The 13628-nt window shown below is 36.6% G+C and overlaps 2 protein-coding genes across 3 annotated transcripts; one reads left to right on the top strand and one right to left on the bottom strand.

The window, feature by feature from the left end:
- Window positions 1-1976: 1976 nt before the first annotated feature.
- On the bottom strand, window positions 1977-8162 carry cUnh11orf24 (chromosome Un C11orf24 homolog). 2 transcript variants are annotated; one of them, XM_079414335.1, is made up of 5 exons: window positions 7922-8162; window positions 7358-7438; window positions 6605-6799; window positions 3665-3817; window positions 1977-3458 (listed from the first exon to the last, which is right to left on the bottom strand). In XM_079414335.1, exons 3-5 carry the CDS (start codon window positions 6768-6770, stop codon window positions 2650-2652), a joined length of 1128 nt encoding a protein of 375 aa, XP_079270461.1. In that variant the 5' UTR covers window positions 6771-6799; window positions 7358-7438; window positions 7922-8162; the 3' UTR covers window positions 1977-2649. The 2 variants fall into 2 exon arrangements, with proteins under 2 accessions (XP_079270461.1, XP_079270462.1); XM_079414336.1 differs by having other exon boundaries at window positions 7358-7398.
- Window positions 8163-8361: 199 nt separating this feature from the next.
- On the top strand, window positions 8362-12796 carry ap3s2 (adaptor related protein complex 3 subunit sigma 2). Its single transcript, XM_079414174.1, has 6 exons — window positions 8362-8524; window positions 8939-9030; window positions 9191-9302; window positions 9688-9759; window positions 10672-10779; window positions 11683-12796. The coding sequence occupies exons 1-6, from the start codon at window positions 8456-8458 to the stop codon at window positions 11806-11808; spliced, it is 579 nt and encodes a 192-aa protein (XP_079270300.1). The 5' UTR covers window positions 8362-8455; the 3' UTR covers window positions 11809-12796.
- The last annotated feature ends 832 nt before the right edge of the window (window positions 12797-13628 follow it).

The following is a 13628-nucleotide window of genomic DNA, read 5'->3' as shown; positions in this document are numbered from 1 at the left end:
GCGAAAGCATATGTGCGCGGTAGTGCGTGTGAGCGAAGCAGGCAGTAATTCCCGGGCCTAGAGAAATATGCTGTAATGAAACCTGCCTATACAGTCACCTGTGCAATATAGCTCTCGGCGTTCTCTTTGATCAGCCGAGCACTGTGCGCAAATAAAAACAAAAAAAAACAAAAAAACACTTTATCCACTGCCCGTTGTTACTTTTGCATATTAGACTTTGTATTAATACGTCCAAGACTTAATGCAAGGCATATTTTGCGCGTAACAGATGCCATCTGGAACAAGTCCTCTTAAAACAAAGGGTTTATAGAGGCATCATGTCAATGTGCTTTGCTCTAACCCTGTTGCTTGCTACCTACTTCTCTCTGGAAATTCATAGTCAGGATTTCATAGTCGGCCTGAAGCCGTGGGGAAAAATGTATCTGCCACTTAGTTAAAACAACCAAGGAAAACAAGTATATTCTGTTGAAAGTTGTAGCAAATAAATGGCTAATAGCTAGTATCAATACCAAACCATCAAAACAAATGAGAGGTCCACTGTTTTGTTTGGAGAGCGAGGTTAACATTTTTATTGGAAATTTGTCGGCATTGTTTCTGTTCTGGCATGAAGTAAAAATCAAGGATGTCAAATGCCAAAAGAAAGTGAGAGATTGGGAAATTTTGAGGCCCGAGACTATTCCTTTGGAAATAACTGAAATGCAGCAGTCGACAAGAAATGTGGTAATCATGGGTTGTGAAAATTCTTTTTTTTAAGGCCAGATCAGGTCAGCAACTAGTTGCACAACCGCCTGCAGAAGATAACAATGAACTCCAAACTCTGTCCTGTGCTTCTCTAATAAAATTCACATTTCACTTTACTTTGTTGTCCCCCCCCCCAAAACAAAACAGTCCCCTGGTGAGCTTGTTGTAAAGGTGTCGGCCCACCTTCCTTCCAACTCGTTATTTTCCTCTTTGCCAATTAAACTTCCAGACCTTTAAAATTAGACAATGTGCATCACATGTTTCCAAGGTGCAATTATTGGCCGACAGATGTGACTTGTTTATGTGCGGCATCTTGTTTACTCCAAAGAGTGATTGATATGCACTACTCATAAAACACTTTGAAACCATGGGAAAGCTGGGGCCCATTGACTCCAGAAGCGAGGCGATGGACCCCTTGAACTTACACATCCTTTTCTGCATGGTCACCAACAGGTTTTTTCCAATTTTCCATGCCGATTTGGAATAACCATTGTAAATATGGTAAAATGTGTTAAAAAGAGCTGAGAGGACCAGCTGAAAGCATTAAGTTTGCCAAAACATTTAAAGAATTTACTCAATAGCGAATAAGAAATACTCACATGGCCCCAAATTGCAATGGTCGAAAATACAACAAAAAAGTAAATAACCATTTAAAGTGTAACCTAGCTGGGAGGCTGTTTGAGTCCATATGTGATTTCAAATATCATAGGGACAACAGGCGAACAAAATGTACGCTGTGATGGCTGATTCACAAACAAATTATATGAACCGGTTCTTTTTTTTCATGGAGTACTTTAAAAAGAGTCACCAAACAGTCTCCAAATCAGCTTGAATCAGACACACAGACTCGGTAACACTCTCGGTAATTGAGTGTTACCGAGAGTCGTTTATCAGTAATCAACAACATTGTTTTGGTGCAGTCAATTAAAAATTGTATTGAAAAAAACATTGAAATACTTTTAAAATATATTAACTATTGCTTTGCACGAGGTTGTAAATTAGCCATTTGGCTCCGGTTTTATTTTAGTTTTCATTTTTTCAGAGCCCTGACACATTTGTTAATGTGCTCATTAAATGCTGGCCATCTTATTGGCCAAACACATAGAAGCTCCTTGATGATGAAAGTTCAAATTTTTGTAAACCAGATGCACAGATTACCGTCAGCCTAGTTATGGATCAAAGTTAAGTAAACATCAAGTAGAGAGAGACACGTAACATGCAATAAAACACAGAGTGCAAAGTAAGTTTTTTCTTTACTATATATATATATATCTTTTTAACAGTGCAGCTATTAAGACTTACAAAATCAATTTGGCACATATCAGACTATCATACTTCATCCCTTCCTCTGATCTGTTCTTTGTTCCAGACACTAAATACACAATGGCTGAGTTATTCCCTTGGCTTTACAATAATGTGCTTCTGTCACAACTCCTGGTTTGGCATTTATTCCTCACACACATACAAAAAAAAAAAGAAAAAAAGGCATTGATTCATAAACAATTCTTTGAATGTTCCTGAACCGTTCCGACAAACATAAAAAGGCATTTATTGCAGCCAACTCATCAGCCGCAGATGAAACACTGGACATGACAGATTAGACAAAGCATTTCCATGTATTGCACTATGAATCCCTTATAATGACATTCGTTGAACGAAGGTTGAGGGCTAAGTTAATACTAAGGCTTCAGCCCCATGTGCCAATAATTACATGGAAGCTAAATCTGCATAGAAACAAAAGATACACATCATACCAACTCACTCGAGCACCAGCTGGAATCTCATATTTTGAAGTTATACGGGATCACTCAAGTGTTTTAGTGCTACCAAGGGGTCTCAAACCAAAGTCAATCTGCTACCAACCTTTGAAAATGGAAATATACTGAAATGTAAACCACACAATCCCGGTCAGACCCCCGAATCGGAGTACATTCCATTGATGAGATAGTCGACCTGAGTGTAGTCCTTCCGCTTGTAACTCTCATATGCTTGTTTGAGAAACAGCGCCACTGTGACCACGAAGAAGAGGAGGCCAAACAGAAGAACGGTCAACAAGGAGCTTGTGTTCAACAGGTGGCTGGTCAAAGGGTCCCCGGCCACCTCAATCAAGGCTTGGTCCCCTTTGGGAATGCTCTTAGGCAGTGCTGATGCCACTACTGAGGGGCTCAATGAGGTTTTTGACATGGTCTGTGTTGGCTTCTTATCTGATGATGCTGCAGAAGTTTGGATTGGTTTTGTGGAAGGAGTGGGTGAAGGTGTTGTAGGCACTGATGGTGAGATGCTGGCGGACATATTGGTCCCTGATGGTGACGGTGAAGAAGGCTGTTTTGTAATTATGGTTTGTGAAACTCTTATGGTGGTGGTGGTTGTGCTGGTAGTTGTTGGAGAGGGTTTAGGGCTGGTTGTGGTTGGTTTAGGTGTAGTTATGATGGTGGATGTCACGGCTGGTGTTGTCGGAATGGCTGTGGTGATCGCTGGTTTTGGCACTGCATCAGTTGTGGCAGCTTTCTCTGTTGGAGTTGTCTGCAGGTTGGAGGTTGCTATAGTTGTAAAGCTGATTGGTAAAGTGGTCGGATCTGTGGTAGTGGAAGTCCTGGACATCGAGACGTTAAGTTCAGTTGGCAACAGTTGTATTACATTAGTTGAAGAGTTGGTGCCAGCAGAGTGATGGAGAAGCGCTGATTTATCAGTGTGATTTTTGCCCACATTGATAGAGTCTGCAAAAACAAAGTTTGGGTTGATAAATGCTGACATCTGGCTAATATTCACATAACCTCACAATTTACTTTTTTTAATTAGTGTGACAAATCAGAGGTAAAGTTAATAAATGAAACAAATAGAAACACACTTGCAAGAGATGAAAAATTATATTATTTAAAGCACAAACAGAAAAAAATGCAGACAATCCAAGGAGAGGTATTACCTGTTGTGTTCACACTTGATTCCCCTAACATGTCGTCGAAATTTGAGATATTTTCACAAGAAAAGTTCTGGGTATTATTCAGGCAGTTGATCAGAAAACACACAGATTGATTTCTATTAGGAATAGCCTTCGTACAGATTTCATCTTGAGGACCTGAAAAATGAAGAAAAAAGGAATCAACAGAACGTTCTCTTAGAAAAATCAAATATTGTTTCTTGAAATAAACCTCGTTTGCAGTCAATTTCGATGGACTTAAAATTATATCAGATTGCTGAACAGGCACAGTTGCTAATGAATCAGTGCCACGGCAAAATAAACCTTATTTTAACAGGATTGTGAATGTGAATTGAAGACCGTATTGACTGGTGAGCTAAAAAGACAACCAGTCTAACATGATTCACAAATAAATGACTCTTATGGGCCAGTTCTGAATAAATCTTTTAAAAAGTAGACAAGTTAACGGTTTGAATCAGTCTGAATCCTGACAAAATAGGAGGTAATAAATCACATACAAATATTTTCACAAGAGATGAGAAATTCAAGGTGCAAACATATATTGCACCAATTTGGACATACAATACAAAAAGATTCTGCGCCATCATCAAAATTTCCACTCCATAAATCATCAAATAGCAAAACTGGACACTTTGTGCAACCATAACCCAAATTTAAGAGAACAAATAACCCAAACCTTTAGTTTCTAAAGGCTGTTTTCAGAGTATCATGGCCAAATATATTTTACAGCTCGCTCTAAAATATGAAATAAAACGAACAGTGCAATCTGTGACTCGTCAACCTCGGTTGTTTTCATTGGGACAGAGACGTTCCCCCGAATGCTCATTACTGGATGTCAAACTGCATATCCTGAGCTCTGCAGTCTTTGGGAACGATCCATGTCTAGGAGGAAAAACAGACCTTTCTTTGATCCCCTCCCAGCAGCCATGTGTGCGTTAGGTACAGCACACCTCAACCTCCACATCCGTCTCCACTCTTTCCCTTATTCCCACTTCCCCTGATTACTTAACCAGGTGGCTGCAGCACAGCAGGACCAACGGGACTATAAAGAATTTGCTTGCGCTGGCACTGCAGAATGCTCCAAAATGCCCCCATTTCCCTTTTTGTACCTTGCCAACGGACAATCATCCAGCGTTTAAAATCTCCAGGTGAATCAATAATCAGCCTTGGTGAAGTGAAAACCCCCGGCTGAATCATCTCTTGGTCAGCGTTGACACTAAATTGAGGGGCCAGCTGCATCGCGTGCATTTTTTTTTTCCTTTTAAACACTTCTCCAGCTGTTTGATGCAGAAAACGCACAAAACCAAAGACAAAAGGAGAGCGGTGTGAAATAGTAGAGGACCTGGCCTGATTTTTTGCAGTCGCCACAGGTTGCCCTGTAATACGTTTAGTCTTTGACGTGTCCAAAACACACTGTTCCCTGCAGTGGAATGTGGAATGCTTATGTATTTATAGCTCCCCATCATTCCAAACATTTCAGACTTCCAGATGGCGGTGGCGATTCTGACCTTGCTTTCGATCTCTGTACGGTTAACGTGATGGAAACTCAATACCGGCAACGTACGTGCGTGTTATAGGGCGGGGGCAGGGCTAGTCTCGCTACCCCCGAACACAAAGCCAGCACGCCTCAGGGTAATTTCGGCTGTCTGCGTGTTTACAGAGGTGGCGAGATAGTCAAGTGCAACGTGTGTGGTCAAAGCGAGAAAAAAAAAAAAAAAAAAAGCAATTTAATTAGAAAAAGAGCATGTCTTGACGAAGACTGTAGAAGGGTATGGCCTGCTGAAGCAACGCCTGGCGCATAAGCAGAACAGCCCAACCCAGGCCTCCCTTTCATCTTAAATGCAAAACACATGGCCTTCTTTGAAAATGCACGTCCTTCAAGGGAAAAATGTGATGTATAAAAGACAAAACACAACATATGGCTTTACTTAAAAAAAAAAAAAAAATGATATTCCACAGGTACCCCGTTTTATCTCTGAAGGTAGCACGCAGATTGCATTTCATTCTCAAGCCCACAAAGAAACAAAGAAAAAGAAAAACAGGCTGGTTTAACTCTTGGAAATAGTGGAAAATAATCAAACAATTATGTTTGTGCAGGGTTCAACAATAAGGATGGCCTGTGTGAGAGAGTTTGAGGCCAGTTGATGGAACTGCCAAGACAGAATTTAGCTGATCATGCACATATATAAAATAAAAATAAAAAATCTGTCATCATTTACCCAGACTCATGTCAATTCAAAACATGTATAACACACTTTGAACAACATCTCAGTGTTTTTCCTTTTTTTGTCCATACAATTAAAGTCAATGGGGTCCAAATATTTTTTTTGTTTATTTTTGGGTGAACTATCCATTTAAAAATTATTTAATTAAAATTAAAAATTCAATAAAAAAAGTTAAATTAAAATGTATTGAATATTGTGCTGATGAAGATATGGCACAAAGGTAAAGTTCTCAAGATGCTTAGATAAGGTTTTGTGCGAAAAAAGTAACCATGTAATATTATATATTTATTGCAATATATTTCAATATAATACACACACATACACACAATTTATTCAATGGTCCCATTGTATTTTGCATAATATAATTCATTTTTAAATAGTTTCTGTGTTAAAAAAAAAAAGATTGATATTAAATGACAAATACAAATAAAAACCTATTAGTAAATATAAAAAAATATGAGAAAATGTTTTTCACACACACAAAAACACTTTTAAAAACGGTTTCTTAAAAATGTGACATTTTAAAAATACCTAGAGAACCTCATGGCTCATCCTTTGTAGTTACCTTTATCTAAATATTTTATTGAAATCCAAGAATATTTATGCAGAAGTATTACATTTATAAAAAAAACAATTACTGAAATGCAATTTAAATGAATCAATCAAAAGGATATTTGAGGTGCAGTAGAGATAGACTTACAATATTTTACGTCACAATCCCTTGTGTTGTTAATAGTCACATTAGCCACTATCCTGAGGCCATTCTCCAAATGAAAGGGTGCACATGGAAGCACAAGGAGCCCCAGAATGGGCAGCAGGACCAGGACGGGATGGACAGTCATGATCACATGAGTGGCAGAGACCATAATTTGAGAGAGGGTCACATTCCCAACACCTGCGAGATATACATAAACAACAATCAAACTGTAACTCAACTCAAATATATTCATTTTTAAAATACATTAGATAATAGAAAGATAGATATGAATTGTATCAGAGAAGGTAGTGAGAATAAACATAAATGTGATTCAATTGCGCCATCTAGTACAAATTCCAAAACACTACAAAGAAAATTTCGGAATTTCGTCTGCTATACCTGCTGTTTCAATCCTGTTCAACTAAGACTAGACCACAAGTGCTATAAAATACTGAAGCATAATATAAAGTTACCTTTTATGTTTTTTTCACATTAGAAGATCCCATTTTAAAGTAACATAAGCCCTAACCTCTTCTAAGTGCTTTGAACTGGAGTTGAACCTGCAGTTATAAGGAAGTTTCAAAAGTGAACAAATAGGTCTTGGGTGAAGCACATAAATGTCTGTCACACCCCTCCAAACGCCTGGTTACAGCCATCACTGCAAACAGCACTGAAGGGCTCACTAAACCCGTTCCAGGATGTACAGATCATATGATGTCCACCGAGGCTTGAACAAAGGAATGAAACTCAACTCACTAAGAGATTAAGTAGATTATTCACGGATGGTCCGTCCTGAGCTGGAATTAGAGAAGACGGAAAATAAAAAGCAGTTTGTTGCTATAGAGAGAGAAAAAAAAATTAGAATAGAATTAAATCACTTCCATGCCAATGCGTTATTGCATATATATTTTTCTTAACCTATAAATGGTAAATTAAGACACACGATACCCATTACTAAAGGTTTTTATCAATTTAACTTCCAAGAAGTAATTATGCAAATGAATGCTGTTACAAATCACAAATGCACCCAAAATACTTATCTGAGAGTATTATTATGATTACTTACTTCTAAAGAATCATACCTATGGGAATGTAGGTCAGTTAAGAGGTTAATTGTTTGTTGTTTACAATGTTTTCTATCTCACACTTGGATCTATTTTTCTTAGAGAGAGTATAAATAACATAAAATATTCATATTACTTGCATTAAGTACAAGTATATTTAATTAAACAAGCAATTGAATGGCCACAGTAAAATTATGATACAAAAACGGTATTAACTATAAAGCAAACATAAAAACACTCACGAGGATGCACTTACCAACAAATACAAAGCGTCCTTTCGCGATATAAATTTCAGTTTGTATACATATAAACAGCAGCGTTTCCAAAACACTTTCTTTACTGCAGTTCACAAGCGTGAGCAAATGCGGTGCGTGTTTATTGTCACTCTCCTGTCAAGTGTTTCATATTTTAATTCGGGTTGTTTATATAAATAAGAGCTAGCTGACAGACACGACACGCGAGTGACGCGACAGCAGGAAACGCAGGACTTACGGGTCACGCAGCGTGCCGTGAACGCGTCAAAATAAAAGTCCTAAACTCATTCATTAAACGTAGGTGGAAATTGATTTAAAAATCATGAATCATTACAAAAATTACCACGGCGGTCATAGCTTGGATTATCTATAAAACAATGAATACTAACAAATACCGCCAAATATTGCAACGTGCAATGTACTTTTATATGCAAAATCACGTGACACGGAAGTACCTAGAGTCGTTTTTTATTGACAAGCTGAAGCTTAGCTAAAAAAACAAGGAGTAACCACATAAAAATAATCATACGGCAAGGATGATTAAGGCTATTCTCATTTTTAACAACCATGGGAAACCCAGGCTCATCAGATTCTACCAATATTTTGTAAGATAAGTGCATAAAAGACACTGAAACAGCATTGACCAGCTATTGCCATTCTTACTATACTGATTAATTTAATTCATTGTCTTTTAGTCAGTATATCATAGATGAACATACAGCTTCATAAATATAATGTTTTGTGATGTGGAATATTTATTTTTGTCAGCTTCTTACTGGAAAGTCAGTTCCTCAATTTGTTTTTGCTTATTTATTATATATGTATAAGCTCATCTATATCAATGTAATAATTTATTACATATTCATAGTAGTTTTTTTTATATAACGTTAACCCACTAATGTTTAATTCGCTCCTCTGTATATTTTAATGTGTTTATGTGGAAAATCTAAGGTAAACTTAATCATATTTAAGTTGATCATAATATTCAAGTTGACCATCACTTCATATTTCTTTCCCAGGCAGAAGACATGCAACAACAGATCATTAGAGAGACCTTTCATCTGGTGTCCAAAAGAGATGACAATGTCTGCAATTTTCTAGAGGGCGGAAGGTGACAATATGCATAATAATATTACACATTACGACTCACTGTTTTGATCGTCAACCGTATCTCTGTATATAGTACTGTACTCAACAAATGTCAAAAGTTATCTTGAGGTGCTCAATAAAACTCAAAAGGTATTTACTGTAGTTTTTATATTCACTTTTAGTTTGATCGGAGGCTCTGACTACAAGCTGATCTACAGACACTATGCCACCCTGTACTTTGTGTTTTGTGTGGACTCATCAGAGAGCGAGCTGGGGATTCTAGATCTTATACAGGTGAACATACTGCATTTTACATGCTGTACTTGTGGCCTACAGTCACAAGGGGGTGGTGAATGTATCTCATATTCCATTCATGCATCAACTTTTTCTTGAAGATGTACATAAAAACAAGGCAGAGTTTAAAACCCTTGTTTTAGTTCAATGGTCGTTTAACACATCAGGATGCATTAGTTCTCACTGACCATACTAATTCCATATTACATGTAAGTAATATGTAAATACCATTCTTTTAGTATGGTATATATCAGAATACCATCTGAATGGTAGTAGTAGTTAATTAGCTTTTTGTGTGTGTAACCTGAAACATTACTTAGTCTTTTGAAAATCTCTCTGAAAGAACATGTTGTTATTCACAATTGTGTATAATTTTGTCGTGCAGGTCTTTGTGGAAACCCTGGACAAATGCTTTGAGAATGTGTGTGAACTGGACTTAATCTTTCACATGGATAAGGTCAGTTTTCAGCTTATTATCATTAACGAAAACTAAAATGAAACTAAAACCATAAAAATATGGTTTATTTTAAATATAACTATAAACCAAAAAAAATGTTACTTGAAATAAAATAAATGTTAACTGAAATAAATAATAAATAATAAATATTTCAGCAAGGCATCATTTCAAAATTTTTAATTTAGAAAAATGTAATTTATCTTGAAATAAAAATAACTAAAACTGAGTAAAATAACTAAAAACAAGTAATAACTACATAGATATAGGCTAACAAATGTTATAACTATGTAATAACAAAAAAAAAAACACTAATAAAAACCATAATAGTATATCATGATACTAAAATAACCTTAGTTTCTTTCATAATGACTTGTGTAACTTCTTCCTTAGTTACCAAAAAGTGCTCTTTGGTGCTGTTAAATGTTCATCAGGGCATGATTAATTGGCAGTGATCGTAATTCGATCCAGTATATAAGGGCAAGGTTATATGATGGTCAGCACTCTTTCTGATAATTGCCTATTGGATTATGGCACCACTGTAAAACCTGTTCATGATAGAAGTGTACACTACATTGCTTTTGTTAGTTATCTAATCAGTAAATCTGTTTTATGAGGGGAGGGAATTACTTGGAAATGGCAATGTATGGCTTTATGGTAATTCGTCTGAGTACGCCATATGTAACATGTGATCCTGGACCACAAAACTAGTCTTAAAAAATTGAGATTTATACATCTGAACGCTGAATAAATAAGCTTTGCGTTGATGTATGGTTAGTTAGGATAGGACAATATTTGGCTGAGACACAACTATTTGAAAATCTGGAATCTGAGTGTGCAAAAAACCTAAATATTGAGAATATCGAAAATGAAAAACAAAGGTTTGAAGGTTAATGTTTTTGTTGTTTATTCCAGGTTCATTACATTCTCCAGGAAGTTGTCATGGGTGGGATGGTTCTGGAAACTAACATGAATGAAATAGTTGCCCAAGTGGAGCTGCAGAACAGAATGGAGAAATCTGAGGTGAATTCACATTGACAGAGTAACCGGTAGTCGCTCCAGTTTATTCAGACATCTATTACATGCTTTGCTGTACCTCAACCCAAACAGGAAGGGACATTTTTAGATTGTTTTCTGTGAAAGATACGTACTAATTTTTAACCAAAAAAATAAATAAATAAATAAATCATGTTAAATAATATTGTACATATTAACTTTATTTTTAGTGCATGGTTGACACAGAGCCTTGGAAATGTTTGGGAAAAACATGAATGATATCTCAAAAAAACATTTTCATTAATCTTGTTTAGCATCACTTCCCTTTTCCCTGCAAATCTTTTGGCTTTATCAAAGATGAAAGGCCTAAAATGGTGAAAGGTATCTGAGCTGATAACAGTGGTTCACAGTCATTGTGTTCCTGATATTCTATCTTGAGTCGAGGTTATTGATAATGTTTGACATCACTAGACGCACTCTTATGTATACATGGAAGGGGTTAAAATGAGAAAATGTTACATAAGACAATACAACACACATTAAAGAGAACCAAACAACATCCATCCACAACATTTGGTTAAAGACCGAAGAAACAGGATGGTGGTGGTTCATAAACTCTACCGTACTTTGACAACACAATGCAGTGTTTAACAGTTCTGTTGAGGTCAGGCCGGGTCATGTAGTTTTTCTTGTATTTGTGTTTGTAATTTTGTTTGTTTTATATTAATTGTATCATGTTTTGTTTTGGGGCAGGTTTAGCCTGAAATCTTTCACTGGACTTATAAGATTGGGTTATAGAAAACTGTTTTATGGGCCAAGTTTGGGCTTCAGTTTAATGCTGAATAAATCCAGTATGATCGTTCATGAAAAAACTCGAATTTTGAGGTTGATAACAGTAATGAAATATTTTTGTGTGTGTGTTTTTGGCAGGGTGGTCTGTCTGCCGCGCCAGCACGAGCTGTTTCTGCTGTGAAAAATATGAACCTTCCTGAAATACCCCGTAACATCAATATTGGGGACATCAATATAAAAGTGCCCAGTCTCTCCCCGTTTTGAGTTTGCATGTCTGATCATTGTGTTTTTTGTGTGTTGTTATTGTGTGTTGATATTCATTGCCATAGATACTGTAGATAATGCCATTTACGGACTGATGACTCTTAAAAGTCCAAAGCACACTACTGGGTCCAATCATTTACAATCTACTTTTTCAATTTCAGACTTTAGTTTACAGACAAACCATTTCCAGTTTTGATTATAGTGTTGTTTTGTATTTTGTCTGTGATGTAGCAAAATTCCACAATACTGTACTAACGTGTCATTTATGCCAACAGACCTGCTACTAATGTTACACATTAATAATTTATATTAAATGTTACTTGGTCATTAAAAATGTTTTTGTCCAAATTTAAGTCTTACTTTTTTATAGGTTTTATTAATTACTTAACAGATATGGACCATGAAAGGGTTCTTCAATGTTGGCAATATCTTATGGTTACATTGTATTTTGGAGACAAGTATGAGCTGTATTTCTGAACTTCTCCACATCTTGTCTTGTACCCTTCAACATTTCATGTTAAAAACATTTCATTGCCACAAAGAATCTGCAGTGTCACCAGATCTAAATGTAGATTTTGTGCATTTACTGCCTCTAAAAATTGTCAACGATCATGGGGTAAGAGCTGTTTCATATATGACAGTCTGTCAGCAAATTTTTGACAAATCACAATAGCGTATCTAGAAATCTCTGATACTCTGTTATCTTTGAAGATTGCAGTCTATCAAAGGTCCAGAACCTTTAGATGATGCCAAGAAATCATGAACTCCATCTCTTCTGACTTTGAAGATTCCAAATATTTAATAACAAAACCAGATTTCATTTTAATCAATTTAAATAACAAGACAACTTTTATAAAAACTGGAAATCACTGCTGAGGTCCTGGGATCCTTTAGATTTAATGAGGTAAATATTGCACAAAATACAAACCCGATTCCAAAAAAGTTGGGACACTGTACAAATTACGAATAAAAAAGGAATGCAATAATTTACAAATCTCATAAACTTATATTTTATTCACAATAGAATATAGATAACATATCAAATGTTGAAAGTGAGACATTTTGAAATGTCATGCCAAATATTGGCTCATTTTGGATTTCATGAGAGCTACACATTCCAAAAAAGTTGGGACAGGCAGCAATAAGAGGCCGGAAAAGTTAAATGTACATATAAGGAACAGCTGGAGGACCAATTTGCAACTTATTAGGTCAATTGGCAACATGATTGGATATAAAAAGAGCCTCTCAGAATGGCAGTGTCTCTCAGAAGTCAAGATGGCAAGAGGATCACCAATTCCCCCAATGCTGCGGCGAAAAATAGTGGAGCAATATCAGAAAGGAGTTTCTCAGAGAAAAATTGCAAAGAGTTTGAAGTTATCATCATCTACAGTGCATAATATCATCCAAAGATTCAGAGAATCTGGAACAATCTCTGTGCGTAAGGGTCAAGGCCGGAAAACCATTCTGGATGCCCGTGATCTTCGGGCCCTTAGACGGCACTGCATCACATACAGGAATGCTACTGTAATGGAAATCACAACATGGGCTCAGGAATACTTCCAGAAAACATTGTCGGTGAACACAATCCACCGTGCCATTCGCCGTTGCCGACTAAAACTCTATAGGTCAAAAAAGAAGCCATATCTAAACATGATCCAGAAGCGCAGGCGTTTTCTCTGGGCCAAGGCTTATTTAAAATGGACTGTGGCAAAGTGGAAAACTGTTCTGTGGTCAGCTGAATCAAAATTTGAAGTTCTTTTTGGAAAATTGGGACGCCATGTCATCGGGACTAAAGAGGACAAGGACAACCCAAGTTGTTA

Source organism: Barbus barbus (genome assembly GCF_936440315.1).
Source record: "Barbus barbus genome assembly, chromosome: 50".
Taxonomy (NCBI): domain Eukaryota; kingdom Metazoa; phylum Chordata; class Actinopteri; order Cypriniformes; family Cyprinidae; genus Barbus; species Barbus barbus.
The sequence above is the reverse complement of the archived record's forward strand: the minus strand, read 5'-3'. Positions and strand labels throughout refer to the sequence as shown.

Bases quoted from the DNA above. Each gene is read 5' to 3' on its own strand.
- cUnh11orf24 (XM_079414335.1), bottom strand. From the start codon at position 6,770: ATGGTCTCTGCCACTCATGTGATCATGACTGTCCATCCCGTCCTGGTC. The intron at 3,818-6,604 runs GTAAGTCTATCT...TTCATTTTTCAG, and splicing joins GGATTGTGACGTAAAATATT to GTCCTCAAGATGAAATCTGT. The intron at 3,459-3,664 runs GTAATACCTCTC...TTGTTTTTGCAG, and splicing joins ATCAAGTGTGAACACAACAG to ACTCTATCAATGTGGGCAAA.
- ap3s2 (XM_079414174.1), top strand. From the start codon at position 8,456: ATGATTAAGGCTATTCTCATTTTTAACAACCATGGGAAACCCAGGCTC. The intron at 8,525-8,938 runs GTAAGATAAGTG...TTTCTTTCCCAG, and splicing joins TCAGATTCTACCAATATTTT to GCAGAAGACATGCAACAACA. The intron at 10,780-11,682 runs GTGAATTCACAT...TGTTTTTGGCAG, and splicing joins ACAGAATGGAGAAATCTGAG to GGTGGTCTGTCTGCCGCGCC.